Source organism: Ictalurus punctatus, chromosome 9, assembly GCF_001660625.3.
Source record: "Ictalurus punctatus breed USDA103 chromosome 9, Coco_2.0, whole genome shotgun sequence".
Lineage (NCBI taxonomy): Eukaryota > Metazoa > Chordata > Actinopteri > Siluriformes > Ictaluridae > Ictalurus > Ictalurus punctatus.
The window spans coordinates 1,337,662-1,365,000 of NC_030424.2; the positions used below are offsets into that span (position 1 = coordinate 1,337,662).

Here is a 27,339-nt window from a genome sequence, read left to right on the forward strand (position 1 = left end):
GGGGCGCACCGGTTTATAGATAACATTAAGGCTGACATACTTGTACTAAAAGGCACTAAAACAATATATAAAACAAAAAATATATATATGTATGTATATAAATATATATATATATATACTGAATCCAGGTGATCATGGACACCAATCACACTGAGAACTGAGAAACTGCTATGTTTATTTGTTTGTTTGTTTAAATATATATACATATATATATATTTGCAATATAATAATCTCAAAACTGCATTTTGAACAACTACGATGTATTATTCAGAGCATTTTGAATAAAAAAAAAGTCAGAGACCATCCACTGGCCATTCTAACGTATTGTTAACTGTTTGCTGGGAAACAATAATGATGTGAGTACATTAACAGTCCATTTTCAGTCACACCACCTTCTTCTTTATGCTGCTGACCTGAGGATGATTTATGAGTGCTAACAATAACGATGGGGGAAAAAAATGTATTTTACGGGTACATCGACAGGGAGTCTTCAACAAGACGGAATCTGTACTTCACTACCGTACGTTTCAACTGATTTGTAACAAAGGAACAGGGTGATATTACTGAAGACTGAAGACTGTCGGTACTTGTATTCAGAGCGACCTCAGTACAAACCTGCTTCTTATTTACTGTCCACTTGGGTTTGAATATTAAACCGTTGTTACGTTCGGCCTGTTAAAATCCAACAACTCGGCAGGGGGTCAACGAATAGAACCTTCAAGAAAGAGGTGAGGGTTTAAACCTGCATTTAATCCAACTCATTTACACTCACTGCTCAGTTTATAGGAACACCTGTACACATGAACATTCATGCAGTTATCTAACCAGCCAATCACGAGGCAGCGGTGGTTTAGCGATTAAGGCTCTGGGTTACTGATCGGAAGGTCAGGGGTTCGAGCCCCGGAGCTGCCAAGCTGCCACTGTTGGGCCCTTGAGCAAGGCCCTTAATCCTCTCTGCTCCAGGGGGCGCTGTATCATGGCTGACCCTGCGCGCTGACCCCAACTTCCAGGCATGCTGGGGTATGCGAAGAAAAGAATTTCACTCTGCTGTAATGTACAATGCAAAAATATAATAATAATAACAATAATAATAAAATCGTGCAGATACAGGTCAAGAGCTTCAGTTAACATCCACATCAAACATCAGGCTGAAGAAAAAGTGTCCTCTTCTCCTGAATGAAGAAAAGTGAACACCTGAGAATTTCTCACACCACTTGTATATAAGGAGGTCAGAGGAAAATGGCCAGGTTCATGCAGCCGGGACGGATATAGTAGCTCAAATAATCACTCTTTACAACCGTGGTGAGCAGAAAAGCATCTCAGCATGCACCAAACATCCAACCTTGAGGTGGATGAGCTGGAACGGCAGAAGACCACACTGGGTTCCACTGGGATCCTGTCAGGCAAGAACAAGAATCTCAGGCTGCACAGACTCACAACTCACTAGGTGGAGAGAGAGAGAGAGAGAGAGAGAGAGAAAAAAAACAAACAAACAACAACCTCACACGACCTGATCATTATAGCCTTTAATAGTGTTCCTATTAAAGTGACCGGTGAGTGTAACATACAGTAGTGTCAGTAGATCAGTTTGTTAGGTCATGTGATCATATGAAATCTGTGAAATCTAAACAACAGGAAGGAGATTACTGCTGCATGAGAGCGCTAAGATTCACAGAACCGCATTGAAGAGACAATACACGCACACGCACACACACACAACACACGCACACGCGCGCGCGCGCGCACGCACGAGGACCGACAAACGCATTACTGACAGATATCCACCGCGACATGGCTGTTCATCAGGATTCACATGTGATGCTCGGAGACGCAGGGAGACGGCATGGCTGGGAGATGCTGGCTCGGTGCGGGCAGTGGTAGAACACCTTGGCTCTGGGTTCCCAGTCGCATGCGCGCGCTGTGTGGGAGAGCCGCAGAGATGGAAATGGACGGATGGTGATGATGCTGCTGCTCCTTTCAGTCCTCTAGGTTTTATTTCAGACAAACCAAGGCGATGGTGAGTACACATTCCCCTCTATTATTATTATTATTATTATTATTATTATTATTATTATTATTATTTATTATGCACGGTGGGGGGAATGAAGAAGAGCAAAAAACGCGCGTGAGGATGCGACCTTTTTGTTTTTCCGCGGTGTTCAGCTATTCAAATGATGCGTTATCTACACAGAATACAGCTAAACCTTATATCAAATATAGAAACGCATGGTAGGATCGTTTGCATTCTCATAACCCGAAAATGCAATAACCTTCCCTGGATATTTGCGTTATAGAGTAGCTATATAGTGTAAATAATAACCCTCGTGCACTGAATACAGCATATTGCTTTCCTGTAGCCTTTAAGAATTATGTGCTGCTAATGAAAAGGCTCGCGCACTCATGAGAATGAAATGCCGTCCGTGCCATGCCATGCTCTCCTGTCATTGTTGTTGTTTTTTTTGTTTGTTTGTTTGTTTTTTTTCTTTTCCCTTCTTCCCCTCCTACAAAAACACGCGAGTCCACTGCATGCCCCAAATACTGCATACAAATTTGCGATTGCATTTACAACCCAATCCGCAGGATTTACTCTTGCTTTCTTTCTCTGTTTTTTTCTTTCTTTTTCTTTTCTTCTTTCATTGCAGTGTCCAGGTGCATTGTGTGCAGTCAGGTATAAATCATGTTTAATCTGTATAAAGTGGAAAGGGCAGCGTACAGTATATACAGTACGGTACATCCACATGTTATCACTGTTAAAAATAGAAATATATATCTCCAGGCTATAGGTGTGTGATTGTTCACTGCTTTATTATATATGAAGAATAAAAGTAGTAGTAGTAAACTGTACTATTGTTGTCGCTGGCGTTTTACCTTCACGTGTACACCTTTTGTATCTTTTATCTATCAGATCTTATTACGCATACGATCATGCAGATACAGGTGGGTGGGGAGGGGATGGACGAAACAAAACAGGACAAAAAATAAATAAATACTCAGGGAGTGGAAGTTCTGCAGCCGGGTTCATTAACACCTCGTCCATGCGGGAGGGCGCAGGAGACTGGCCAGGCTGGTTCAACCAGAATACGCTAATGCTAATAAGCACTCTTTACAACCATGGTGAGCTGAAAAGCATCTAATATTACACAGCAGATCAAACCAATGATGGTCACCCAAACTGGACAGGGTACTGATTAGTACCCTTCCCCCCCCCGAGAGTATGTATGCATGTGTAGATAGAGCACTAGATGAGCTGAATGCCGGGTTAAGAGCATTTTGTGTGACTTGCTTTGAAACAAGTTGTAGGATGAAACTACGAGGACAATAACATCGCTTTAGTGATTACATGCAACGACAGACTGTGGTTTCTTTATAGTCTTGCACAAGCATTCATTTGCATAGTCAGCAGACTGTGACTCAAGACAGCAGTCACAAGCATTGAAAATACACGCCATGGTAAACATCACATGAGAATATCCTACTTTATGCAGATTTCTACACCTTTTCAATGGAATCACACGTTCATATTTAATATCGCTTTAATTAATCTGTATACAAGAGTGCAATGCGGTGACACACACTCAGGAGCACGAGTAGGATATGGAAGTTTTCCGAACGTACGTTATTAAAGAGCAAGTGAATGGAAAACGCTTCAGAGCCTAGCACAGTCTTTTGTTTTTTTAAAAAAAATTCTTTTAATCCAAAATAAAGTAAAAATAATAAAATCATGATTATGGTACAAAGGGATGTGAGGGACCCATTTACTCACATCAAAGCAATGATGGTCACACAAACTGGACAGGGTACTGTTTAGTAGCCATTTTTCCCCCTGAGAGTATGTATGCATGGATGGATGGATAGATAGATAGATAGATAGATAGATAGATAGAGCACTATCTGAGCTGAATGCAGGGTTAAGAGCATTTTGTGTGACTTGCTTTGAAACAAGGTGTGAGATGAAACGATGACTAGGGAAACACATTTCCTCTTAGCGTGACGTGCAGAGACTGAAGTGGTTTCTGAGGTTTATGATCTCGCTCATCGACGTCTCACTCGTCTGCTCCGTTGTCCTGAGTGCTCCTGAGTAAACTGAGCTGAAACCGAACTTAAATCCAAAACAGGTAATGGACAATATGAAGCGAATGTCATTCATCATTTATGTTTGGTGATGCATTAATGCTACTATACAGTGCAACCGATCTCTGCTTCCTGAAGAGGGCACTATTCCCATTTACTCAAGTGAAATCAATTTGATTGTCTTCCCACCCATCTTGGGGTATACAGGGGAGTGAAATATTGAGAATCACACAGACTTGTTAATCCTTTCAATTAATAATAAAAAATTGTAATCACTGGGAAAAAATTGTTGTGGAGGAAAATAACATAACAGCACACCTGTCCTTTTTTTTTTTATTAAAAAAAAACAACCTATTAACCAAAAACCTTATTCTGAAACAAAGCTCTTTAATATTAAATGTTAAATAAGTGAATCCATTGTTTCTTCCCCCAGTCCATTGATTATACCTTGTCTTGCAAGGCTTATTGTGCTTATCATGCGGTTTGGTTTCCTCTTGCAAACCAGTGCATGCAAGTGCGCATGCATGGAACTGCAGAGAGACGATCAGATGGCAGACTTCAAATCTCTGACGCTTGTGGCCAAAAAGGTGTACAAAAATGAAAGGACGAAGTGTTCACTGAGTGTCAGTCGAGGCTTCTTTAACCCCAGCTACAGATTCATGGTAAATCCGCAGCCGTTCCCAAGCCAACTGTGAGATGTGATCACTCCAGCTGGTCCTGGGTCTGGCCTCCATTGGGACGTGCCTGATGGAGCTCTGTCGGGAGCTGACCGTGGGGCATCCTTGTTCTCTGCCCAGAGTAGGGTTACAAGAACCTTCCCTTGGAGCCAGTGTTGGGGGTGGTGTCTGCAAGCGAGTGCCTGGTGAGAAGGCCATCCATATAACCCAGTTAGACTTAGCCCAAAATGGCACCATCTTGTGGGCTCACACCTGCAAAATGAAAGGTGCAGTGACAGTCGTGCGATGGTCTTAGACAGACTAGACCTTTTTCAATGGAAAGGGGCTTATCATGGAGTTGTGTTTTAAAGGGTAAGCAAACTATTTGATTCTTTCAGCCTCAAATAAATGTTATAATTGTTGTTTCATCTTTTCACTAGGGACCTACACTGAGAAAACTTTCCAAGACACTTCCAGGACTGGACCGAATGAAGATTCAGATGTGTTTAATTCTTCATAGCTACATTTTGCTTTGTTACTGTTAAAAATAAAAAGAGGCAAAGAGTTGGTCCGAAGCACCTGCTTTGCAAAACCCTTTCTGAATGACTGCAAAACTTCCAGGTAAACATTTAGGAAATCATTTGCTTATTATTTCTCATTTATCTTCTGCTATAGTAATGTAATATTTCTGTCTTTTTTTTAATTTAAAGGCCAGAGTATGCCATCTGCACCTACACACAGGATTCTGCGACCCCTCCTGCTTGGCACCTTCTTATTGGGCTGTTTTGTGACACTGTTTTTGATGTACATCAAGCCGTCTACTAGCTGGTTATCAGGCCCTGTTGAATCAGAAACATCCACGGCTCGAGTAAAGAGCCTCCTGTCGAACAGAAGCGAGCAGAACCAGACCACAGTGCTTGTCTGGCTTTGGCCATTTGGGGAAACCTACGACCTGAACGTGTGCGGCTCCCTGTTCAGCATCGACAACTGTTTTATAACCGCCGACCACAACCTTTATAACAAATCCGATGCAGTCGTCATCCACCACAGGGACATTAGCACCGATCTGTCCAACATGCCGCCAGCGTATCGGCCTCCTCTGCAGAAATGGATCTGGATGAACCTTGAGTCGCCATCGCATTCTTCCCAGTTACCCGGCATCGAGAACCTGTTCAACCTGACCCTGAATTACCGTCAGGACGCCGATATTGAGGTGCCTTATGGCGCCATTGTCGCTTCCCAAGGCGAGGAAGGTTTTGTGCCACCGAGCAAGAACAAGCTGATCTGCTGGATCGTGAGCAACTGGAACCCGGATCATGTGCGAGTGAAGTACTACAATGAACTGTACAAGCACGTGGAGATCCACGCCTACGGCCAAGCGTTTGGCGAGTACATATCGGACCAGGACTACTTCCCTACCATCGCCAGCTGCAAATTCTACTTGGCGTTTGAGAACTCGATTCACAAGGACTACATCACGGAGAAACTGTACAACCCGCTCTCAGTTGGCACGGTGCCAGTAGTTTTAGGCCCACCGAGGGAGAATTATCAGAATTTCGTAGAGGGCGATGCTTTCATCCACGTGGACGACTTCTCCTCTCCCAAAGAGCTGGCTGATTATCTTTTACTTCTGGACAAGAACGAGGAACTTTACTTGAGGTATTTTGACTGGCGTAAACACTTTAAGGTAAAGAAAGCCTATTTCTGGGCTGAACATACTTGTCTCGCGTGTGATTATGTCAGAAGACACAATGAGTACAAGGCGTTTAATAATCTCGACAAATGGTACTGGGGTTAATCTGGATTTGTGCTGATTGGTTGACTGGATGGCACTGATATAAGAGGTTGCTACCATATTTTCCAGGCTATAAGATACATTTTTAGCCCTTTATGAGGTAAGACAAATACAACAAACTGCCGTGCATGCTATCATTTTTGTATGTACCCAATTCTGAACGTTTCGAAGGTAGACCTGCTGTTCCAGCTTTTCTTTAGGAAAACATTGCATTCCCAGTGTTCGCTTTAGAGTTAGCATAACAGTGAAAATCGTTGTAAGGACGGACATAAGGATGTTTTACTCTGTGAGATTTTCATCACTGGTAATCAGGGGTGTCTATACCAGGCTATTACCAGGTCGTTCGTGTATTTTTGTTTGTTTGTTTGTTTTTTTTTGTTTTTTTAATCATACATATCAAAGTTGTCTGGTGGAAGAACTGGTTCAACAACCAGAACTTTACATATTTTAGCAAAACGAATGAATCATTTGGTGTGATTGTTTAAGCGAAATGGACTTTAGGGCATGTTACTTAATCCCACTGCCTGCTGCACTACACTCATCAGCTGTGGTGTGATAATAAACGGCTGCCTTGCGGTTAAACATATCACGAGACTAGCTGAGACTAGACTAGAGACTCGAATGACTTTTACATGCAATGGGAGGTGAAAAAAAAATCACAGCTCATAGCCGAAACGTTGGCCGGTGACTTGCTGACATTTTGTCAAGAGCGCAAACACAATCTGCTACATTTTCTGGGAAACCAAACCATAGGACTAGGCAGCAAACTGGAGTGTCCAATAACAGACATATCCTTTGTCCACTGAGGACTTAGTGGTTACACATTTTGCTTCGCACCTCGGGGGTCAGGAGTTCAAATCCCGCCTTTTTTCTGCATGTTCTTCGGGGGTTCAGGTTTACTCCCCCCGGTCCAAAGACATGCGTTGTAGACTGACCGGCATTTCCAAATTTTCTGTAGTGTGCGATTGTGCCCTGCGCTGATTTGGCACCCCATCCAGGATGTCTCCTACCTTGTGCCCTGAGTTCCCTGGGATAGGCTCCAGACTCCCCCCGCAACCCTGTGTAGGATAATCGGTACGGAAGATTAAATGGATAGGACGGACGGAGCTTTTGTGCTTTTGCTGTTACCAACTGTGAACGAATTGCTTATGACACGCTCCGATTTAGTGACATTGTGACCAAAGACAGACAAGTTCCGGCAATGCCATGAATTTTGGACCAAAGTCTCCGAATGTCGTCACGGTGTTGCATCGCAGGCGTCATATTGTGAGGGAACAATAATCATATAATATGACTCTAAGCACGGATATCACACAGTCTGCCACATTTTATTGGCCTCACGTACCATGTTGTACCATGTGACACACAATAAACCTATAAAACCTTAGTGCACAGTCTAAAGCAGACTTTAGAGACATTTTTAAGCATTACAGTGGGATTAAGATCAGAGCTAAAGCAAAACAGCTCAGATAGAATATATATATATATTTGAACTAGAGCGACACGAAACCACTAAACTTGTCCGATACGAGTTCCGCATACAATTAAATCGCTTTAGTATTTTACTTTTGCGTACACGGTGAAGCCTACAGAATTTTAGAGAAGAGTCTCATACATAAGCGGAACTTATCATCTGGAAAATATGGTAAATCAATGCGAACGAGGAACGTGTGCGTCATGTGCTTGGACTGCTCCGGTTTATTTTTGTAAAATGAAGCGGGATATTAATTTATTTTGATAGTCATGCTGAGCACTTTCCATATTTATTCATTTGACTGCAGAGAGCATATTTTATAATGTGATAACCTTTGTGACTGTTTTGTTTTCTCAATGCCTTATTTATCAGGTTTCACATTTGTCGATGGTGATTTAAAAAAAAAAAAAAAAAAAAAAACACGGGAAAAAAAACAACCAAACAACGGTCATTCCACGTTTACATCCAACTGACTCGATCGTAAACGACTCCAACAGAGAAAATAAGTGTTGAATAGAAAATATCTGTGTATTATTTATTCCACTATGATATAGCGTATGTGTGGTGTTTGTCAAGTATGCAGTGTTTACAGATCTGGGAATTGTGTATGTGTTGTCCATTGCTGTAACTAGTGCAATGTCTGAATTAGACTTTTCTTTTAAAAAAAAAAAAAATGTTTATTTTGGTCATAATTTTCTTTGGATGGTACTGGCACGGTCATGAACGGCTCATGACCTTGCTAAAGCATCAGCGCACTGTTATTCATTCGTAATCGGCCACGACGTGTGCTTTCATCACCAGCACCAGTGCTATACTCTCATATCGATATACGTCGAAACACACCGTCAAACGTCAGAAATATCATCTGTTGAAAACGTTTCTTTGGTTAATTAGGAGTGTTTGGAAACTTAACAGCGTGATAAGCAGAGAACACACCGTAAGATCACAGTTTTACTGACATACTACGTACTAGGGCTGCATCAATACTGATTCCGGCACTTCTGATTCCGTACTTAGAGTATAAAAAGTGCTCTGATAGGCTACCGGCATCCGATAGCCGGTGATGCTACGTGACTTAAGCCTAGCGCGTGTAGTTGCGCTAAACGACAAGCAATACCGTAGTTCACGATTAATGATCTAAACAAAGCAGACTGCGATCTGTGCTCTGTGAAAATATCGAGAGGTGAAACCACAGCATCTTCCTACTATACAACTAACCTGATAGAACATCTTAAACATGAAAATAAGCACAACGATCTTGTCGCGAGTGGCACACGGCGACACCTTACACTGCAGCAAATGGTAGCTAGGGCAATAAAAAATGTCTACACAAAAATAAAATGTAAAAAATCCCACTTGAAGCAAAACAACAAAGCATTTACAGCGGCAGAGCTTTTTTCAGAAGTGAAACGACACCGTCTGTTCTTCACTGCAATCCCACTCGAGCTTAAGTTTCCAACGTAGCTAGCTAATTCGCGTGATGTTAGCTAGCTACGATTTTACTTCATCAATAAGCAGCTAGCGAACGTCATAAAGTGCAAGTGTAGCAGCTTGAGTGCAGGAATATGCACATGTACGCCTTTCATGGTGAATATGTAAAGCAGGGGAAACAAAAACGGAGCTAAATTACATGTCCTGTGATGTCCCTGATTGAGTAATACTAAGTCAGGACAACATTAAATACCGTCTAAAGGTGACATCTTTGCTTTTGGCGTTAATTGTGATATGTGTACGTGTTTTGCAGATGGCTGTTCATATTTCTCACGGATCGGTTGCTGTCCACATAAATTAACACTACGTCTAAATATCAACGCCGGGGGTTGAGCAGCTGCCGTGACGCAAACTACGAACTAATTTGGCTTCAACGCCTACGCACGTACCAACCTAGCGTCTTTATTCCTTTCTTTCCGTTTCGTCACGTGAGCTTCGTCAGTCCACTCCGTGAACACTGAGCAGCAAATCACAATACAGCAAAGATCCGTATCTGATGTTATGGTGACGGCGAAAAACACCGATCCGTCAGAACAAAAAGCATTTATTTCGCGAGCGTCAAGATCAACGCACGCTGAAAAAGAAATCGGTTTATTGACCTGTTGACTAATAGTGACAGATTTCAGTTATATCGTTCTATGTTTTCTCTGATAAAAATGAAGCACTATATTATTACTTAGCATCAAAATTTAGCAAAGGCTAAATGCAGCAAGTGTTGCCAAACTGTATGCACTGGAATAGCGTAACATTTTTTGTAGCATTTTAGCATTTAGCATTTTTTTCCTTCACTTTATACGATCGCAGCCCTCCATTATCGCTGTCCTGATTTCAATGCTGTGCTATTTTTTTTTATATTTTTAAAAAAATATGAAATCAAGAGCACAAGTCCATTATGCAAATGTATGCATGCGTGTCGGATCGCGCACTACTCATACACATTCGTAAGAGTTTATGATACGAGGCCCTGTTATTTGGGGGACATTCATAAGACAGTTCATGGACTTCTATTGTAGATATTGTTCTTATGAAGAGAGAAATGTCGTTCTCTACTGCTCTATTCATAAACACTAGCTTAGCGAATGTGTTCAGTGCCAAAGCTGTTCTCTTGATTGTTTTTCTCTGATCTGCTTTTACTGTGAAAGGCTATTTTTGCATAAGTGTAATCTAACAAGTACTGTATGATACATTTACAAAGGAATATCATATGAATGCACGCACATTACTGAAGCGCTCTGCTTTGTGTTCCTCTACTCATTTCAGCTGACTGATAATGGGGGATTCCACGATTGTGGCAGCATTTAGCCCTTTTCAACATTGGAACTAACAAAACATGCATTTAACGATTAAAAAAGAAATGTGTTAACGGATAAATCCTGTTTTTTTTAGAATCGGCAAAATGACTAAATGCGGTTAACTAGCATCCAGGAATGCTTTGCTTAATTTTCTTTCAATTAATGATTTAATTTCAGTCTCTGATTCGGGTTAGACGATTTGTACTTTTCAAAGCAACTGCAGCAGTCAGTATCGCAATATCATTAAAAAAAAAATAAAAAAATCCAGAGAGAAGTATGAGACTTACTTTTCTTCTTCTCGTGATCTTCAGGAAACTCAGACGAAGACTTCCTGTTGAACACGTGACTTTTTGGAATGTTCCAAACATAGATTTCATAGAGGCGAATGTGTTACAGGTAACACCGTTGGATTAAACGAAAATGTAATATTTTTCATAATCGATAATGGGTTATTAATGGAAAAGGATGCTTTTTGAAGTATTTTAATTGTAGTTATTGTGGGCTGGTGTAGGCAAAAATATAGTTTTGTTGTGCTGGGATACACAAATTAAAGTTTTGTTGGGCTGGGATTGGGCAAAAATGCTATTTATTGGAATCAGGTAGGCCTTGATACAGTTTTGTTGAACTGCGATGGGGAAAAAAAAACTTTTTCGGGGGGTAGGATAGGCAAAAATACAGTTTTATTAGGCTGGAATGGGTAAAAATGCAATTTTTTAGGCTGGTGTAGGCAAAAATACAGTTTTGTTGGGCTGGGATGGGTTAAAATACAGTTTTGTTGGGCTGGGATGGGTAAAAATGCTATTTTTTGGGCTGGTGTATGCAAAAAATATAGTTTTGTTGTGCTGGGATACACAAATTAAAGTTTTGTTGGGCTGGGATTGGGCAAAAATGCTATTTATTGGGCTGGGGTAGTCATTAATACAGTTTTGTTGAGCTGTGATGGGAAAATTAGGGGAGTAGGATAGGCAAAAATACAGTTTTATTAGGCTGGAATGGGTAAAAATGCTATTTTTTGGGCTGGTGTAGGCAAAAATACAGTTTTGTTGGGCTGGGATGGGTTAAAATACAGTTTTGTTGGGCTGGGGGATTCAAAAATACAATTTTGTTTGGTTGAGATGTGTATAAATACAGTTTTGTTGGGCGGGGAGGGGCAAAAATACGGTTTTGTAAGTTATTTATCTGAAACATGCACACTGGAAGCTGTAAAGGACATTTTACCCGTGTCTAAATGTAATACCCGTGGGACATAAACAGCAGCCCAATCATGGAATCACCCACACACAAATCAATCACAAGAGCCAGATTTCCAGCACAGGCCAACATTGATGTACAGAGTTAGGACCCACATTGTTTTGGATGCTCATTTTGTTCCATAAACGCACTACGGTGTTCTGTTATTGCCGTTTCTTTACTCTCCTCAAACTGATGCTAGTTTAACAGTGCAGTTGCTTACGGTGTCTGTGTTGTGTCTGTATTTTGTGATCTAATGTTGATTCAATGCAAGACCTTTTTTTTTGGATAAAAGGTGTTACTTCAGACACACACACACACACACACACACACACACACACACACACACACACACAGTAGACACTGTAGACAGTGTACACAATACAAATGGACAACGTTTTCTGATAAATCTGTCAAATTTGCTCACGGAGAATCAGCTGTGATCACACCATGACGTGTGAGGAGCTTGAAACTGCAGCCGCTGGACGCTCTGAACACAAACAAATGCACTGAACTAGACAAAAGTGGAGACGAAGCTTGACTGTGAAAGCTGATGGGACATCCTCCTCGAGCGAAACAATAATCGCGAGTGAAATGTGAATGGATTCAGGACAGTCTTTATTTATTACTGCTCAGCTTTTCGTTGCCCCTGCGGCGCTTGAACACTGACTCGAAAGAGGCCCCGGAGGTGACGGGAACCGGAATAAAAGAAAAACCCACAACAACTTTTATATATCTGGTCTTGTGTTTAAATACCAACTCTTTGTGAAAAAGGATGTTATTGCTTCTTCACTGGATCGTCCTGCTTTTCTTTCTCTCTGAACTCTATCTAGTTCTCTCTGTGAGGTCTTGGTTCCCTTTAACAAACTGTCTTTGCATTCAGAGTGTGTTATTTGTGTGTGTGTGTGTGTGTGTGTGTGTGTGTGTGTGTCCCCGACCGAGTGCCCATGCTGCATCATATATCACATACAGAGTGTTTCTCTATGCATTATGCGTCTGACGTGTACGACTGGACGGATTTTTTTCTGAACCTGATCATGGCAAGAAATTTTACCAAAACATTGTTTGCCAAATGATTTAGATGTCTGATGTCTGTTAGTGTCCTGAAAATAAATCGTCTGATTTAAATGACATCTGTGTTACATGGTATTTAGTGTAAAATACATCCTGAATGCTGATGGGATTAAGGACTAGATATGAGTAAACGTGCAAAAGTTCACACAACTCGGATTTTAAATCATCTATTCACAAAAATATATAACGAGTTCAGCATGCACGGGGAGGATTTAAAAACAGAATTGCATGCGCTCAAACCTTAAGACATAGCAGAGTTAAGCGCTATTCAGAAATGATGCGAGAGGTACACACGTGGGGTGGAGTTTGTGTAAAACGGAGGCGTGTCTTGTGATTCTCGCTAACGTAAGAGCATTTTTCTGGCTCAGTATCGGCTCTGGTGAGTCCGGGACCATTGTCTGACAGTTTTATGTAACCACGATAAATCATGCTGAGGTTTAGGTTTCGGCCTGTAAATATGAGGGCAATATTGATTACATAAATTTGACACTTCATCAATTAATAGTATTAAAACTGGGATAAAATAGCCGACTTCCAGTGTAAAAATGATGATCTCTTGACGTCGATTTAGCACTACGTTAAATTTTGCGCACAATTAACTGTCAGTACACGATATATAAAGTAAAAAAATTCAAAATAAAACACTAAATATAATTTTTGTGTGTGGAAGCCATTTTTGTTCAATTAAACCACGTGTGTATAGAATAATGTGATAATTAGGGGGCGCCATATTGTTACTCTATCTTTTTCTTCTTCTTATGGCTAGGTTGTCTATGGCAGCCCATAGAACCATTTGGTAAAAAGTTGTGAAATTTGGCACACTGATTGGGCGGGGTCTAAGGAATATTCTGACCAAATTTGGGCCAAGGACTGCGAACGCTTTAGCACCACCATTGGGTCAAATTTGGGCCTAATTTGGAAGTACGTTTATGGTCATAACTTACGAACCATCTGTCCAGAATTTAAAAGCCAGGCATCCGCGGATTCCCTGAGCTGAGATGCTTAATTAGATTTTCCACCGTCTTGGATTCTATTCCTTCGTTACTCCTCCGACAAATTTTGTCCGATCATTACCAAATTTGGCAAACCTTATTTCAGAGTAAGCCTCGGAAACGTTTACAGAAGAATTTTGAATCCTCCAAATGGTTTGTCCGTAAAGGGTCGACGAATCTCACGGCGACGCTTCCAAACAGAAAGTGAGGCTGTATCCCAGGAAGAACTTCAAGTTCTTCAGGACCATGACCTGAGCCTAGGCAACGAGTTTCCTGACAGCGCCGCTTACTGGTCAAAAGTTACGTTGGAATTAATACGCTTCCATCCGTGTTCCATTTTTGCTAATCGTCCAAAATTTGTCCAACCAGACGTGGCTCACATCATCGTGAGACCTGTCTAAACAACTGTCTACTGCCATTCTAGCCATTCAGTGCGCTATCTTACAGACAACACATGACTGAGTGGGTTTAATATCAAGTAGCATTTTTACAGAGTAATTTTTAATGAAAAAAACAAACAAACAAAAACAATATAAGACAGATAAAAAGGCCCAGACTGATGTTTTTAAATTGCAAGCAGAAAAAAAATCCCGCTACACACGTCCCCGTGTAAGGTGTTACTGTAGAAATGATCATATATTAGAATTCAGCATCACCGTGGTATAAACTTTCAGAAATTGCCCACTTTACCTCGCTGAAGTAGAGCATAAGAATCCCAATTGGTCTGAGCCATGCAGCCTCTGATGTATCGTTTTCAGTGACCTACAGATGTCTGGAGAGGTTTAGCGAACCCTAAAAATAATTCCAAGGTGTTTATGTGCAGGAGATTACAGGCGCTGAACGTTAAACGGCACGCTCGATGAGCTGTGTGCTTTTCCAGCCACATCTCAGCTGGTATAAATAGCTCGACACATACACTGTAAGCTGACAAACTGCACCGAGGAGACGGTATCGCCGCGCTAACAGCCAAATTCTCCGGCTGTCGTTGGAGACCCGAGTAGCTGGTGATACTCTGGCATTTGAAGCTAACCGACCTCCTGTTTGGTGTTTGAGCCTCTGGACCTTTTACTGAGCTTACAGAGTGAACTTTATGTCCTCCATCACATCACATCACCCAGTCTGATCAGAACAGAATAGAAAATAAGCATTTTTCAGATATTACTTGTGTAGACTGTATACATGTGGAAGAAAAAAAAAAACCCAAAAACGTCGTCTGTAAAGTAGGTTTTCACCTTATTTACTCTTACATGCGTAATTTCCTCGATCAGTTCGCCTTGGGCTCTTAAACGAAACCCTTAACACCTTAACTACTCACTTCGCTTTCGTCTTGGCCTCACTTCGAGGTCTAGAATTATCGGCACCCTTAATGAAAACGAGCACAAACGAATACGCTGTACAGAACGAATGCCATGCCTGCTCCAAAACAATCGAAACCCTCGTAGAATTTGTAATGGTTTTCATGGGAATTGTACTGGTTTTAATGGAAACTGTAAGTGGGTCTCTACTGATAATTTATTGCCTTCTATCGGTGGCAGGTTATGTCTAATGGATACCATTAAGGACTGGTAATGGTAGTGGTTTTAATGGTTAGCTGATGGTTTGTAATGTTATTTGTACTGGAAACCATTCAAATGTCTGTGATTGTTTTCGTTTGTTGTTGTTTCTTTCCAGCAGCGACGTACCGTCCTGGTCAGTGTTCCTATTCCTGGAACAATAGGTGTGGGCGGGAATACACCCTGGATGGAAAAGCAGTGAACTGCAGAGCATTGAGGACACACACATTTATACGATCATTCGTATCTAGGGGCAATTTAGAGTAGACGATCTGCGATGTTTTTTTTTTTTGTTTGTTTTTTTTTAGGAGAAAACCAGAAGGAACCCCATGCAGACCTTGGGAGAACTTTGAGTCCTTTTCACCGCAGTACTGGGTATAATCTGTTTTTAAAGAGGTTGACGGGTTATAGACGTACATCCTGTAAATAAATAAATAAATAAATAAATAAACAAACAAACAAACAAACCCTTGTTTGTGTTTGTTTTCCAGCATATGCAGTACGTATAAAGCTACCCAGCGCATCACCAACCTAAATCTCTTTCCATTTGTTGGCGGTCACACACTCATCGAGGTTTATCAAAGCTCTAGAAAGCCTGTCACTGTCCTGAAGTCTCTGTATGAGCAGCTCTGAGGGGGTCTGGATGTTTCTCCGGAGTCTCTGAAGGGGTTTACAGTTCTGCAAGATCATAAGGTTTTCGCGACTGTACCTCCTTGTCTTCATCTCTCCTGAGTGTATCCCGTTCCAGACGGCCGGCTAAAGCCATTACCCGACCCTGAGCGAGCGGATTGTGTTGGTACGGTCACCCGATCTCGAGCCAATGGCTCCACTTATGCTGTCAGCGCCTGCTTAAGCGACTGTCGTGCATGTTAAACTGCATGTGAAACACCGTTATTGTTATGTTGCACATAATCCGAACCAAGTAGCTGACGCATTCGCGTCACTCATTTGATCGTCGTCAAAAAAAAAAGAAAAGAGCTTAATTCATCAGATTTCTTTATTCAGTCCGACACACAGACACCTAAATCTCACCGAAACGGAGACGGAGGTAGTTCTCGTCTCACGTCTCTTGATAATTCAAACGATAATAGCCCGAGACACAAACAATTCTTGCTTTTTGAGCGTCTCTTTTAAAACTGACCTCATTCCCCCCCCCCGTCCATGTTTTTTTTTTTTTTTCCCGGCCGGGCCCCTAGCTCTTAAATAAAAGAACTTTATTTGCAACCCGAAATAATACAGTATGCAAGATGAGTGCTTATGATAATACACCGCATATTAAGCGTTCGTAACGCATGAGAGAAGTCATTCTAAGAATGCGTATAGTATTACATTCTTATCAAAGGATCACAAATATATGGTGAAGGTATTTATAGATCCGGGTGGAGAGAGATTGTGTTTGTAACATTGTAAAGAATGTTGCGAATCATTAGAGTGGATACAAGCGAGGCGCAAGTACTTGTTGACCTGCTTGGAATCGCTGATATTTGTAGGCCGGGTCGAGAGATATATTCACACACACACACACACACACACACACACAAGATATACACACGATGCCAACGACGAGTACTGTAGCAGCGATGCCTAGCAACTCTGACTGTGTATATTTGTTTATTGTGACAGTAGCTGTAATCCAGTGACACAGATTAATCGGAGGGCAACTGCATGACTGGATGGAGCTAAAAGCCGAGTGACGACGGATTCGAGCGCGGGCCGTATTAACATTTGGCATGCGTGTGGAGATGAAAAGAAACGAGCCAGATAGAGATGAGTCAAATGTTTCATATCTAATAGAGGCTCCTCTATCTAAAAAAAATGACCTCTGCTCGTGCAGACATGATCGATTTGTTGAATCGCCGCTCGCCCTGAGCTATTTTGGCCCCTTTCCAGGATGAAAAACAACACAACGTCAAGCTCGGAGTATTCGTATTCATTAACCAGCTCACCGAAACAACGACGCGGTCCACAAAACAGCTTGGAAACGCCATCATTAGCTCACCGAACGTCTTAATCGCTGCATAAACTTTGTGCTCTTTCTCATAATGAATTCTTGTTTATTCAGCCCTCGCTGCAGAATCCCCGACTCTCGCAAATCTGCCGACGGAGAATTAGTCCTCGGCTCTGTTTTCGGCTGACGCTCAGCCAAGCCGAAGCAATGTCAGTAGATAGTAAGACGCCTGGCACGCATTCAGCGTTTGGCACCGGTTCACGCTAAGCCTTTAGCGACCGCCTACAGGCACAGACGGGCATCGGGTGTCTGAGGAGACGGTGCAATCGAAATGTCAGATATTTGCAGCAAATAGAGCGGGAACCGATTGGGTTTATATGTTTGCGAGAATAAAATATTGACGCTCGTAGCAATACACACGCGACGTGTTCGGCACCCTGGCCGTCTCGTCGTAAAAATCAAACAAGCGTGGCTGTTCTTTCAGACACACTACTGTTTATAGAAAAATTTTTATTAAAAAAAAAAAAAAAAAGAAAAAAAAAAAGGGTTTTGTAAAGATTAAAGACGTCGTCACGGCGACTGCCGTGAAGCTTCTAAGCTTCTGCACTGCCTCGTGCGGTGTAGGTATTTAGACGTTTCCGTATCGTCCATATTGTAATGTTGGAATTACAACCTGGAGCTGAAACGGACTCCACTGGGATTATTATATGTATTATATGAGTACAAAACACTGAATAAGGTTGCAAAATTGTCTACAATTAAAACATTTTAATGAAGTTGTGTTCTCGTAAGTATTCACACCCGTTGCCGTAAAACCATCCGCCAGTTACTATTAGACGTCGCGTCGTTTGTTGGACGGAGTCGAGCTGTGTGCTGTTAAAGTGGCACACGTTAAAGTGGCAATACATCTGTTCCTGGAAGGCCCCAGAGTTTATTAGAGAACATATTTAAACACACAACATCATGAAGACTAAGGCGTTATTTTAAAAAAACGGAAAGAGAAAAAAGTGAACCACGAAGCCAAGGGGAACGCTCAGCTCGATGCTACCACCAGCATGCTTCGCTGTGGGAAGCGTGTGCTCGGGATTGTGAGCAGTGTAGGGATTCTTATTGATCTTTTATCAGACCGGAGAAGCTTTCTGCGGTGTCCCGTCTATGGTTGTTCCATCTGAACTGTTTCTCTCTCTATCTCCTTTAGGAATATCCATGGCCCCCTGGAGGTTTCTCCATGCAGGACATAGAAGGTGCTTGGATGATAAAACAGTTCATAATTGATGTGTATTCTGCGGAATATTTTTCCAATGCAAACACTGACTATGCACAGACGATGTACTTTGAGGCGAGAATGTTTACGATTTAGCTAATTTCCGAGGCTGTAGTCGTCCCCCTTACTATACTACTGTACCCGCGTTAACCTTGAAGCTTTGTTGAATCTCGAATCTAAACAGTAAACACGGCGTATATTTTATGTCGAGCTATTTTTGGTCACAGCGGTCTTTTTAAAAAAACAAAACAAAAAAAAAAACGACATCATAAAACGCACCGAGGTCGGATGATATCCTCTGGAGCCTGGAAGTGTGACTCCGGCAATTTGTATGCTAATTAGTGAAGCTGTAACAGATGAGGGACGGGTTTGTTCTCCTTCACGTTCTCTGTAAAGCATTTGGGCTTTGTTTTCCTCAAAGCAGTGTCTTTTGACCCTGACTTGGTAGAACGTTGAGTTTGGATTGCGGCTTCCTGTGTCGAGTCATGTGATTATCCTTCCTGAAAAGAGAAAAAAAATGTTAAAAAAATAAATAAATAAAAAAAGTCATGGCAACAGCTGGTCATTTCTATTGGATCCTGGTGGTTTCATTCTGGTTTGTCATAGTGACGAATTTTATTTTTGTGTATGCCATATTGAGAATTCCAGAATTCTCCTAATTGGATTTTTATTTATTTATTTATTTTTAACGAATGCCACGTTTCTTGTTTAAATGCACGGCCGAACCTCATTATGCTCCTCCGCTTGTTATTCGGCGTCTGGGCTTCTGGGCGAAACACGTTTTTGTCTGAAACGCACAGGAATACAATCCAGCCTCATATGGCATGACAGTCTTGTTCCATCTGCTCTATTTATTCTGTTTCCTCTGCTCTTTGGTTTCTCTGTGTTCTTGGTGAAACCAACAAGCTTCCCTGAGACGTTTGGATTTCTGTGCTGCGGATTTCCGATGGACGATGACGGAAAACAAAACGAAGAGAAAAACCGTATATATGAAGATGAAAATCTAATCAAATAAATAAATAAATAAATAAATAAATAAACAAACAAACAAACCCCGACCTTAAACGTCCGTGCTTTACGTCTGATTTCCACATGTATAGATTTGTTTCGGATGATTTCGAAGGTCCGTAACACGCGGAAAGAGGCGTGGGGTCATAGGGTTATGGGAGAACCACCCATAAAAGGTGTAGATGGGAGTAGATCATTCTCCCCAGAGATTTTAGCTAATAAAAGGATGGTATTTATAGAAGGTCTTTTCAGTGCATCCTGTTAATCTGTGACTATCCAACTGTACGCCTGGACACCACTCACTCCACAGAGCGCGAGGGCAACTCTGAACACTACCCAAGGTACGGTGCTGTCGGTGTCCGTTCTCTGCTACATTTATTTGCTATAATACTCGGTAGGAACGATCTGATTGTCCTTTTTGTTTCTTTAACAGCAATGTCTACCGAACGATTTGACTGCCATTACTGCAAAGACTCGCTGCTCGGAAAAAAATACATCCTAAAAGAGGACACGCAATACTGCGCCAAGTGTTATGAGAACCTCTTTGCTAACTGTTGTGAGGGTTGCTCCTTACCAATCGGGTGCAACAACAAGGTAAGACAGGGATTCGATGTTTCTTATTTCAGCTCGTGATATGTTTTCTTTTCCACAAAGGTCACAAAGGTCACGTTTTTACCAGGAACTTTGCTAAATTCGAACTGCTCCGTTTACAAACTGGTATTAATATTGATAAACGATTTAGGGAGCGCTACGTAGGACGTCGTAAAAAAAGCTTAAGCTACTATACTATCATACAACACATTATTTGCATGGCAGCGCTTAGCAATATGCTATAAATAAATGCCATAGTAACAATACTTTTGTAATAGTGTAACAAGGGTACAGTCGAAGAAAGGGTGAAGGTTTAAAAGCTGTACGGTTTATCTATAAACTGAAACATATCGGTCATGCTGAGGTGCGATGTGAGCTATTTCCAGCTAATCGCTAATCGTATGTCTCTACATGGCAGGATCTCTCCTACAAGGATCGCCACTGGCATGAGAACTGCTTCAAGTGCGGCAGATGCGGCCGCTCCTTAGCGGAGAAAGCGTTCGCCGCTAAAGACGAGCTTCTCCTCTGTACCGAGTGCTACTCCAACGAGTACTCGGCCAAGTGCGCTAACTGCGCAAAAACGATCCTGCCAGGTAAGACACGAAACACCTTTCCTCAACGTTAAATGTAACTGTAAAAGGATAAAAAGTACACATGGCTCTTAAATTACATATATAAATGAAAGATGAAAAACTGCTGTGTTATAAGACGGGACTTTCCAGAGATTTTTTGGAAAGGAATCCGTTTCAGGGAGGTACGAGTAACGTCGATTATTATCCTACAACAGCATGCCTCAAGTGTCTTATTCCTTTACTTATCACAGTGCCTCGCTTATATAGTTCCATATTAATGGACATCATTCACAAATTAAGGACAGTTACATATTTTATATATTCAGGAAAATACCGACTCATCAAAGCCACATATCGGGTCTGCTGAGGTCGAAATGGACGCGTATTTTGGATCCCAAAGTGCGTTCGAAAATCCTACCGAGTCAGTGGATTTTGAATGTCCTTCCTACATTTGTACGGCAAATCGCACCAGAATAGCACGATGCTGACTTTAACCAGCAAATTACGCTAATAACTCATGACGATGCAAAGAATCCGACGCACGCGATTAAACATATGGTGTTTGTCTGAAAGGACAAGTTCAATCACAATGCAGTAATCACTAGAGGCATTGTGGGTAATGATGCTAAATTTACAGAACAGCAAGAACACTATCGAAATGAACCAGAGAGCGCAACGAGAGCACGGATACTGCGGATTATAAGAAGCACGTGTGTTCTATCTGCTGGTAAAAATATCTCTCCTGTTTGTCTTTGCATTAGGCTCGCGGAAAATGGAGTACAAGGGGAACAGCTGGCACGAGACCTGCTTTCTGTGTCAGCGCTGCCAGCAGCCGATAGGAACCAAGTCCTTCATCCCCAAAGATAACAGCTTCTTCTGCGTGCCCTGTTTTGAGAAGCAGTTCGCCTATCAGTGCTGCTCCTGCAAGAAAGTGAGTGATGCAACTCTACAGACGCCAAGAGGATGGAGGCTTTCATTGGAATTGGATTTCAGTGTTTAAAATCAAATTACAAGGACATTGTGAGGAGTGCACTTTAGATATTAGGTATTCCTGGATACCACTTTCACACATTCTTCTTTTTGACAAATAATTACTATGAAGTCCTCATTCACACTCCCCCTCCACACACACACACACACACACACACACACACAAAAGCTACTATTTGACAGATTGTAAGCCAATGTTCCATCGATTTTCTTGTCCTTTTAGATGATGCGCAATCCTGGGGAAGCACGGTGGCTACTCCACTTCGCTTCATAGAGTTATTATTGCACCTAGTGGTCAAAAATGGGAACTGCAGCATGCTCTAATAGAGACCCATTTGGGCAGGAGTCATGCTGCCCCAGTGCTCGGGGTCTGAACATTTTCATAGAGGATGGGCAGCAGACAGGACAGTTGATAACAGGGTTGCCATTTTTTTTTTTTTTTTACACTAAATTGGTCTAGTTTAAAAGTTCTATGGGTCCACCAAGATCTTGTTTTTCTAGCAAATAATCCAAATTAAATCTTGTAAATTTCCACAAACAAAGGCAAAGTGTCAGTATAGACAGTATTGCAAGATAAGTAAGTTATTGGGAGAGGAAAAGGGGGGTTTGGGTGTGGATGACGTCCGTACATCAGAAATGCATGTGCACCACATGTGCGCCACATGTTTCCCATGCAAAGGCTGACATAAAGGAGAAGAATTTTCTAATAAGCCTGGAGACCCCTGTTCTATAGCATAAGTCATGTGTTTTATTATCAGATCCAGAATCCAAAACAAATGGCTCAGTATTACAATAATAAAAAGGGCAAGATGGTGATTCAGTAACGGTGACCTCTGCTGGTGGGGACGTGGAAGTGTTTCAAGGTAAATGCTTTTTTTTCTTCTTCTGCTGTTCTCTGAAGGCTATCACTACTGGTGGGGTGACCTACAACGACAAGCCGTGGCACCGCGAATGTTTCACTTGCATCGGCTGTAAGAGACAGCTAGCAGGGCAGCGCTTCACCTCCCGAGAGAACTTCCCCTACTGTCTGGAGTGCTTCAGCAATCTGTACGCTAAGAAATGCGTCGGCTGCAGCAAACCTATAACTAGTAAGTCTGAAAAATATAGTATGCACATACAGTATGCATAGACGTCTCTGTACAGTTTATAGCTATACAACTAAATTATTTAAAGTAAAAAAAAAAAAATACCTAATATATATTTATCCTCATCTTGGTTATGAGAAATAAAAATACAATATTAATGGAAATGGATCCCCAAATCCCTCCCTATTTCCTATTTTCCATCATTTTTGTCTTTTCTACTTCCCATGACTTCTAGTTCCCATGTTCCTTATGTCCTACCTTCACTAGTCCCTCGTTCCTGCTTCCTTATTTGACGTTCCCTAATTCTTAAATACCTCGGTTTTTCCTTCCCATGATCCCTAGCTCCTAGACTCCGAGTTCCTACATTGCATGTGTTTCCCAGGCCCCATGGTTCCTCATTCTTATCTGCTCCATAGTTCCCAAGTCGTTTCATGTTACCTAGATCCTGGTCTCCTAGCAACCTAGTTTCCTAGGACCCACGTTTCGTCATTCCTAGATGCCAAATTTATGATCTGCTCGATATACAGTAAATATCATATGGAAATTATTCTTTTTTTCTTTTCACATTCATTAGAAAGTAACCCAAGCACATAGGGTTCTATGTTGGGGAAAGCGTTACGGTTAGATAACTGGTGTGTTTTTGCGTTTTAGGTTTGGCAGGAGCGAAGTACGTCTCGTTTGAGGAGCGTCAGTGGCACAGCGAGTGTTTCACATGCATGCAGTGCTCCGTGTCACTCGTGGGCCGCGGTTTCCTCACACAGCGTGACAACGTTCTGTGCACCGACTGCGGACGTGAGAAGTGATATCGCGAATGACAAACCAACAACAACAACAACAACAACAACAACAACAACCCGGCACTGATCAAAAGATCAGTGACGTGTTCTTATATTATTCTTAACGCACCTTTGTCTGCATGTCTTTATTATTTGCATAAGGTTGAATTCCACTGCCATCTTAAGCCCTGTTTGGATGGGATTAGTTTTACAGATGGGGTAATGTAATTAATAATAGTGTGTATCGCTGGATTTTTGGTCCATTACTCACATGGACTGTCTGAAATGACCTCCAGTCCTCATCGATGTTCAGGGTCGACATTGTCCGAAACAGTTCCCATGAACTCCGATGCATGAGATCGGCATCACTGTCGCCATCAGATCAGTGAGCGAAAAGTCCTTCGAGTCTTATAAACATCTCTGTGCTCTTATAAATGTCCTGAAAAGGGATCTTAAATATACGTAGAGAGTAAAATAATTGCATGGTGATATCTTTGACCTTTCCTCACAGTACACTGGTGGGATGGAAGTAGGCATTATCGGACATTTTCAGTATAAACAAATGAATTCTGTTATAAGATGAGTCAGGACACGGTTGGGTTTCTGTGTGTAGAGTATCATGACTCTGTGTTCAGCTGCTGGAGAGCAGGGAGACGGGAAAGGGGAGGCGTGTGAGCCCTTAAAAAATACTGGTGAAAAACTGTAAATTCTTAACGCCATGAGAGTTTACTTTCATTCGAGCCATTAACCACTACTGTGGAGAGTGACATCACAAATACACTCGAATGTGCTGGTGAAAAATGATGAAACTTTAATATCACAAGGTTTTAACCGGGCTAGGAATGAACACAGGAGATAACACGAATGCCAGGATAAACCCTTTGAGTCACAGCGGTTACGAGGAGCGACTGCCTCAAAACTGAACTTTGACCCTAGGCGTAAATAACGTCCTCACATTAGTTACAGTTTGACGGTTTTTACGGTTAAGTTTGAACAGAAAACAAATTAAAAACGTGAATGGGTAGTGATACTTGATCTTATGTAATAGTAAATGGAAACTCAATGTGAAAAATTGTTCGCGTGTATGCCGTGCTCGTAGAAATATTTACGTAGAATCGTTTTTTTTTTCGTTCGCTTTTAGCAGGCACTTAGTTCTGCGCTGTAGCTTTTGGATGTATTTCCACTATGGCATCACAACTACAACCACTATGAGCATGTTCTGAAAGATCTATAATAATAATAATAATAATAATAACAATAATAATAATAAGAATAAAATGCTTACTTGATTTGCGTGATTTCTTCGATCGCTGTCAACACCATCAATCTGGAGTAAAAAGATCACGAGCGATACAAGAGAACATGTGTTTGCTGTATGTGACGTTTCGAGGAGCTCAAAAGCAGGTGAATTAATGTAGTGGAGTAAAGAGTAACTCATGATGGGGTGTGGTGTTATTGGAAAATAATCAATAACAGGATGGTGGAATGAAGATTATTTTTTCTATGCAGCATGTCCTGTCAGCGTGTTTTATTTATCCGGCAGCAGCGTCAAGCAAAGTATAAGCACTTTTTGGTTAAACATTACATTATACAGAAGTGCAGCCTGATTTTTCAACCATTTCCTGGAGTTAATGTACACACAGCGTTCTACTCTGAGCTCTGAGCGCGAGTAAAGTGCTGACACTAGCTTCCTCTCAGGATGAGTCACGTGGCAGGGTCAAAATACGCTCACAGAAGAGTCGGACACTGCTTATCGGATCGTCCGAGCGGAAACTTTAGATTTGACGTGTTCAAGAAGCGTCTTCGGAAGACGTTTCTGCATTTATCGTCTGATTTTCTTCTGAAAAAAAACAAAAAACAAACCCAACAAAACGCACAATTATGGACATCTTTAGTTCCTCACTGGTGTTCGAAAAGGGGCCGGTTGCCAAAGGTAAAGATAAATCCGTTATTCAGTGTATGGAGTGTTCATGTGACAACTTCTACATCGGAAATAAAGATGGAGTCCTCCAGCATTTCAGTACGAGCGCGAAGATCGGGATCGGACAACGTCAGACGCTACGAGAGCTAACGAAGAGACAGATGGGCCGAGGTGGAGAAATCAGCCAGCTGAAGGCGGTCCCAGTCCTGAACCACCTTCTTGTGCTTTGGGACGGCTCCATCGCGGCATTAAACATGTTCTCCCTGGATCCCATAGCAGCCCTGAAGAAGATCCAGAATGTTTCTCTGTTTCGCCTCGGCGAACCCACGGTTCACACCCAGCAGGTTTTCGTAGAGCTCTTCGTCGCCTCCACCAAACGGAGAGCAGTGAGCATACACAAGGTGTGTGTGGACAGATGGGAGTGTGTAGGGAACGTGGCACTGGCTCAGGATCCTGTGGCTTTGGCTGTGCATGAGACGTGTCTGTGCGTGGCTACGAGTGACAGATACATTCTCCGTGATTACCAGACTCGGAGCGCTCTCGAGCTCTTCACACATAACCTGGGAAAGCAAAATGTTCTCGCCAAGGAAAGCGTGAAAGGAGAGTTTCTTCTAAACGGCCCAGGGAACTTGGGTGAGGCTCTGATTTCACAGTATTCGAAATAATAATAATAACAATAATACAAAGAGAGGGTGATGAATATGAGATGAATATGAATGCAGACTGAATCAAATCAAACCGAACCGTTATTAAGTAATAATATCTCATTCATTATCGAGGCATTAAACGCATTAATTTATTCACTTTATTTAAAGAGCACCTATTATGGCTTTGAAAAGAGCCTACGATAGATTTACACGCATCCGAGCTCAAAAAACACTTTAACGTGCTCGTAATTTAAACTGCAGCGTTACCTTTTTTTCCCCCCCGGTGTCACAAACGATTCGTTAAACGATCCGTTCTAAATGATTCGTTCTAAACTCCTCTTTACAGAGAGCACACTCTGCTCCGATTGGTCAGACGTCCCAGTCTGCCGTGATCGGTCTACCGCTGTCATCGAGCGGCCGGTGAAGACGAGAGGCGGGGCTTTTTGTTACAAATCTACGTAGGTTCGTGCAGGAAGTGAGTCTGGAATCACTAACGATTCAATTCAGCCGTTCAGAATCGGTTCCTCCTTTTGGGAGTCGATAACTCCGTTTGTCGTGCGCTTTGAATTTTTGAAACTTTGCAGACTTTTTACATTCACAAACAGCTACGTGTATATAACACACTGCATGAAAGGGAATATTTGCAAAAAAACATAATAGGTGCACTTTAATGTGTATACATCTATTAAATTGATAATAAGAAAAATGAATAAAAACGAGTCCTCTTTTCGTGATCATATGTATGTATGTGTGTATGTGTGTATATGCAGGCATGTTTGTGACGAGCAGTGGTATATCCCAGCGTCCTCCTGTGCCATGGCCTGAAGGAGTGCTGGATGCAGTAGTGCACTTCCCCTATGTGTTGGCGTTGCAGAGTAACGCAGTCCACGTCTACAGCATGCTGGACCA

At 41.8% G+C, this 27,339-nt stretch overlaps 3 protein-coding genes and 1 long non-coding RNA gene across 6 annotated transcripts in view; 3 read left to right on the top strand and 1 right to left on the bottom strand.

Annotated features, from left to right (window-relative positions):
* Positions 1 to 391: 391 nt before the first annotated feature.
* LOC128633543 (uncharacterized) lies at positions 392 to 15,740 on the bottom strand. 2 transcript variants are annotated; one of them, XR_008396935.1, is made up of 3 exons: positions 14,766 to 15,740; positions 1,343 to 1,396; positions 392 to 1,047 (listed from the first exon to the last, which is right to left on the bottom strand). It is a non-coding gene; the product is annotated as an uncharacterized LOC128633543 (long non-coding RNA). The 2 variants fall into 2 exon arrangements; XR_008396936.1 differs by having other exon boundaries at positions 392 to 1,015; positions 1,299 to 1,396.
* On the top strand, positions 1,476 to 16,037 carry fut9a (fucosyltransferase 9a). 2 transcript variants are annotated; one of them, XM_017476245.3, is made up of 4 exons: positions 1,476 to 2,017; positions 5,168 to 5,348; positions 5,438 to 6,386; positions 15,747 to 16,037. In XM_017476245.3, exons 2-4 carry the CDS (start codon positions 5,330 to 5,332, stop codon positions 15,790 to 15,792), a joined length of 1,014 nt encoding a protein of 337 aa, XP_017331734.1. In that variant the 5' UTR covers positions 1,476 to 2,017; positions 5,168 to 5,329; the 3' UTR covers positions 15,793 to 16,037. The 2 variants fall into 2 exon arrangements, with proteins under 2 accessions (XP_017331734.1, XP_017331728.1); XM_017476239.3 differs by lacking the exon at positions 15,747 to 16,037 and having other exon boundaries at positions 1,477 to 2,017; positions 5,438 to 14,773.
* Positions 16,038 to 19,363: 3,326 nt separating this feature from the next.
* fhl5 (four and a half LIM domains 5) lies at positions 19,364 to 23,921 on the top strand. Its single transcript, XM_017476247.3, has 6 exons — positions 19,364 to 20,189; positions 20,282 to 20,442; positions 20,858 to 21,032; positions 21,773 to 21,942; positions 22,903 to 23,089; positions 23,738 to 23,921. The coding sequence occupies exons 2-6, from the start codon at positions 20,284 to 20,286 to the stop codon at positions 23,887 to 23,889; spliced, it is 843 nt and encodes a 280-aa protein (XP_017331736.1). The 5' UTR covers positions 19,364 to 20,189; positions 20,282 to 20,283; the 3' UTR covers positions 23,890 to 23,921.
* A 1,660-nt stretch (positions 23,922 to 25,581) lies between these two features.
* The window catches only part of si:ch211-266g18.9 (transforming growth factor-beta receptor-associated protein 1), a 12,842-nt gene continuing 11,084 nt past the window's right edge, over positions 25,582 to 27,339 (top strand). Inside the window, exons 1-2 of the mRNA XM_053682456.1 lie at positions 25,582 to 26,416; positions 27,201 to 27,339. The exon at positions 27,201 to 27,339 is cut by the window's right edge and continues 56 nt beyond it. Of these exons, the coding sequence (XP_053538431.1) occupies positions 25,744 to 26,416; positions 27,201 to 27,339 (812 nt within the window). The 5' untranslated portion in view covers positions 25,582 to 25,743. The remainder of the gene's footprint in view (positions 26,417 to 27,200) is intronic.

Coding starts and splice junctions, on each gene's coding strand:
- fhl5 (XM_017476247.3), top strand. CDS start 20,284: ATGTCTACCGAACGATTTGACTGCCATTACTGCAAAGACTCGCTGCTC. Junction 21,943..22,902: donor AGTGCTGCTCCTGCAAGAAA/GTGAGTGATGCA, acceptor TGTTCTCTGAAG/GCTATCACTACTGGTGGGGT. Junction 23,090..23,737: donor CTGCAGCAAACCTATAACTA/GTAAGTCTGAAA, acceptor TTTGCGTTTTAG/GTTTGGCAGGAGCGAAGTAC.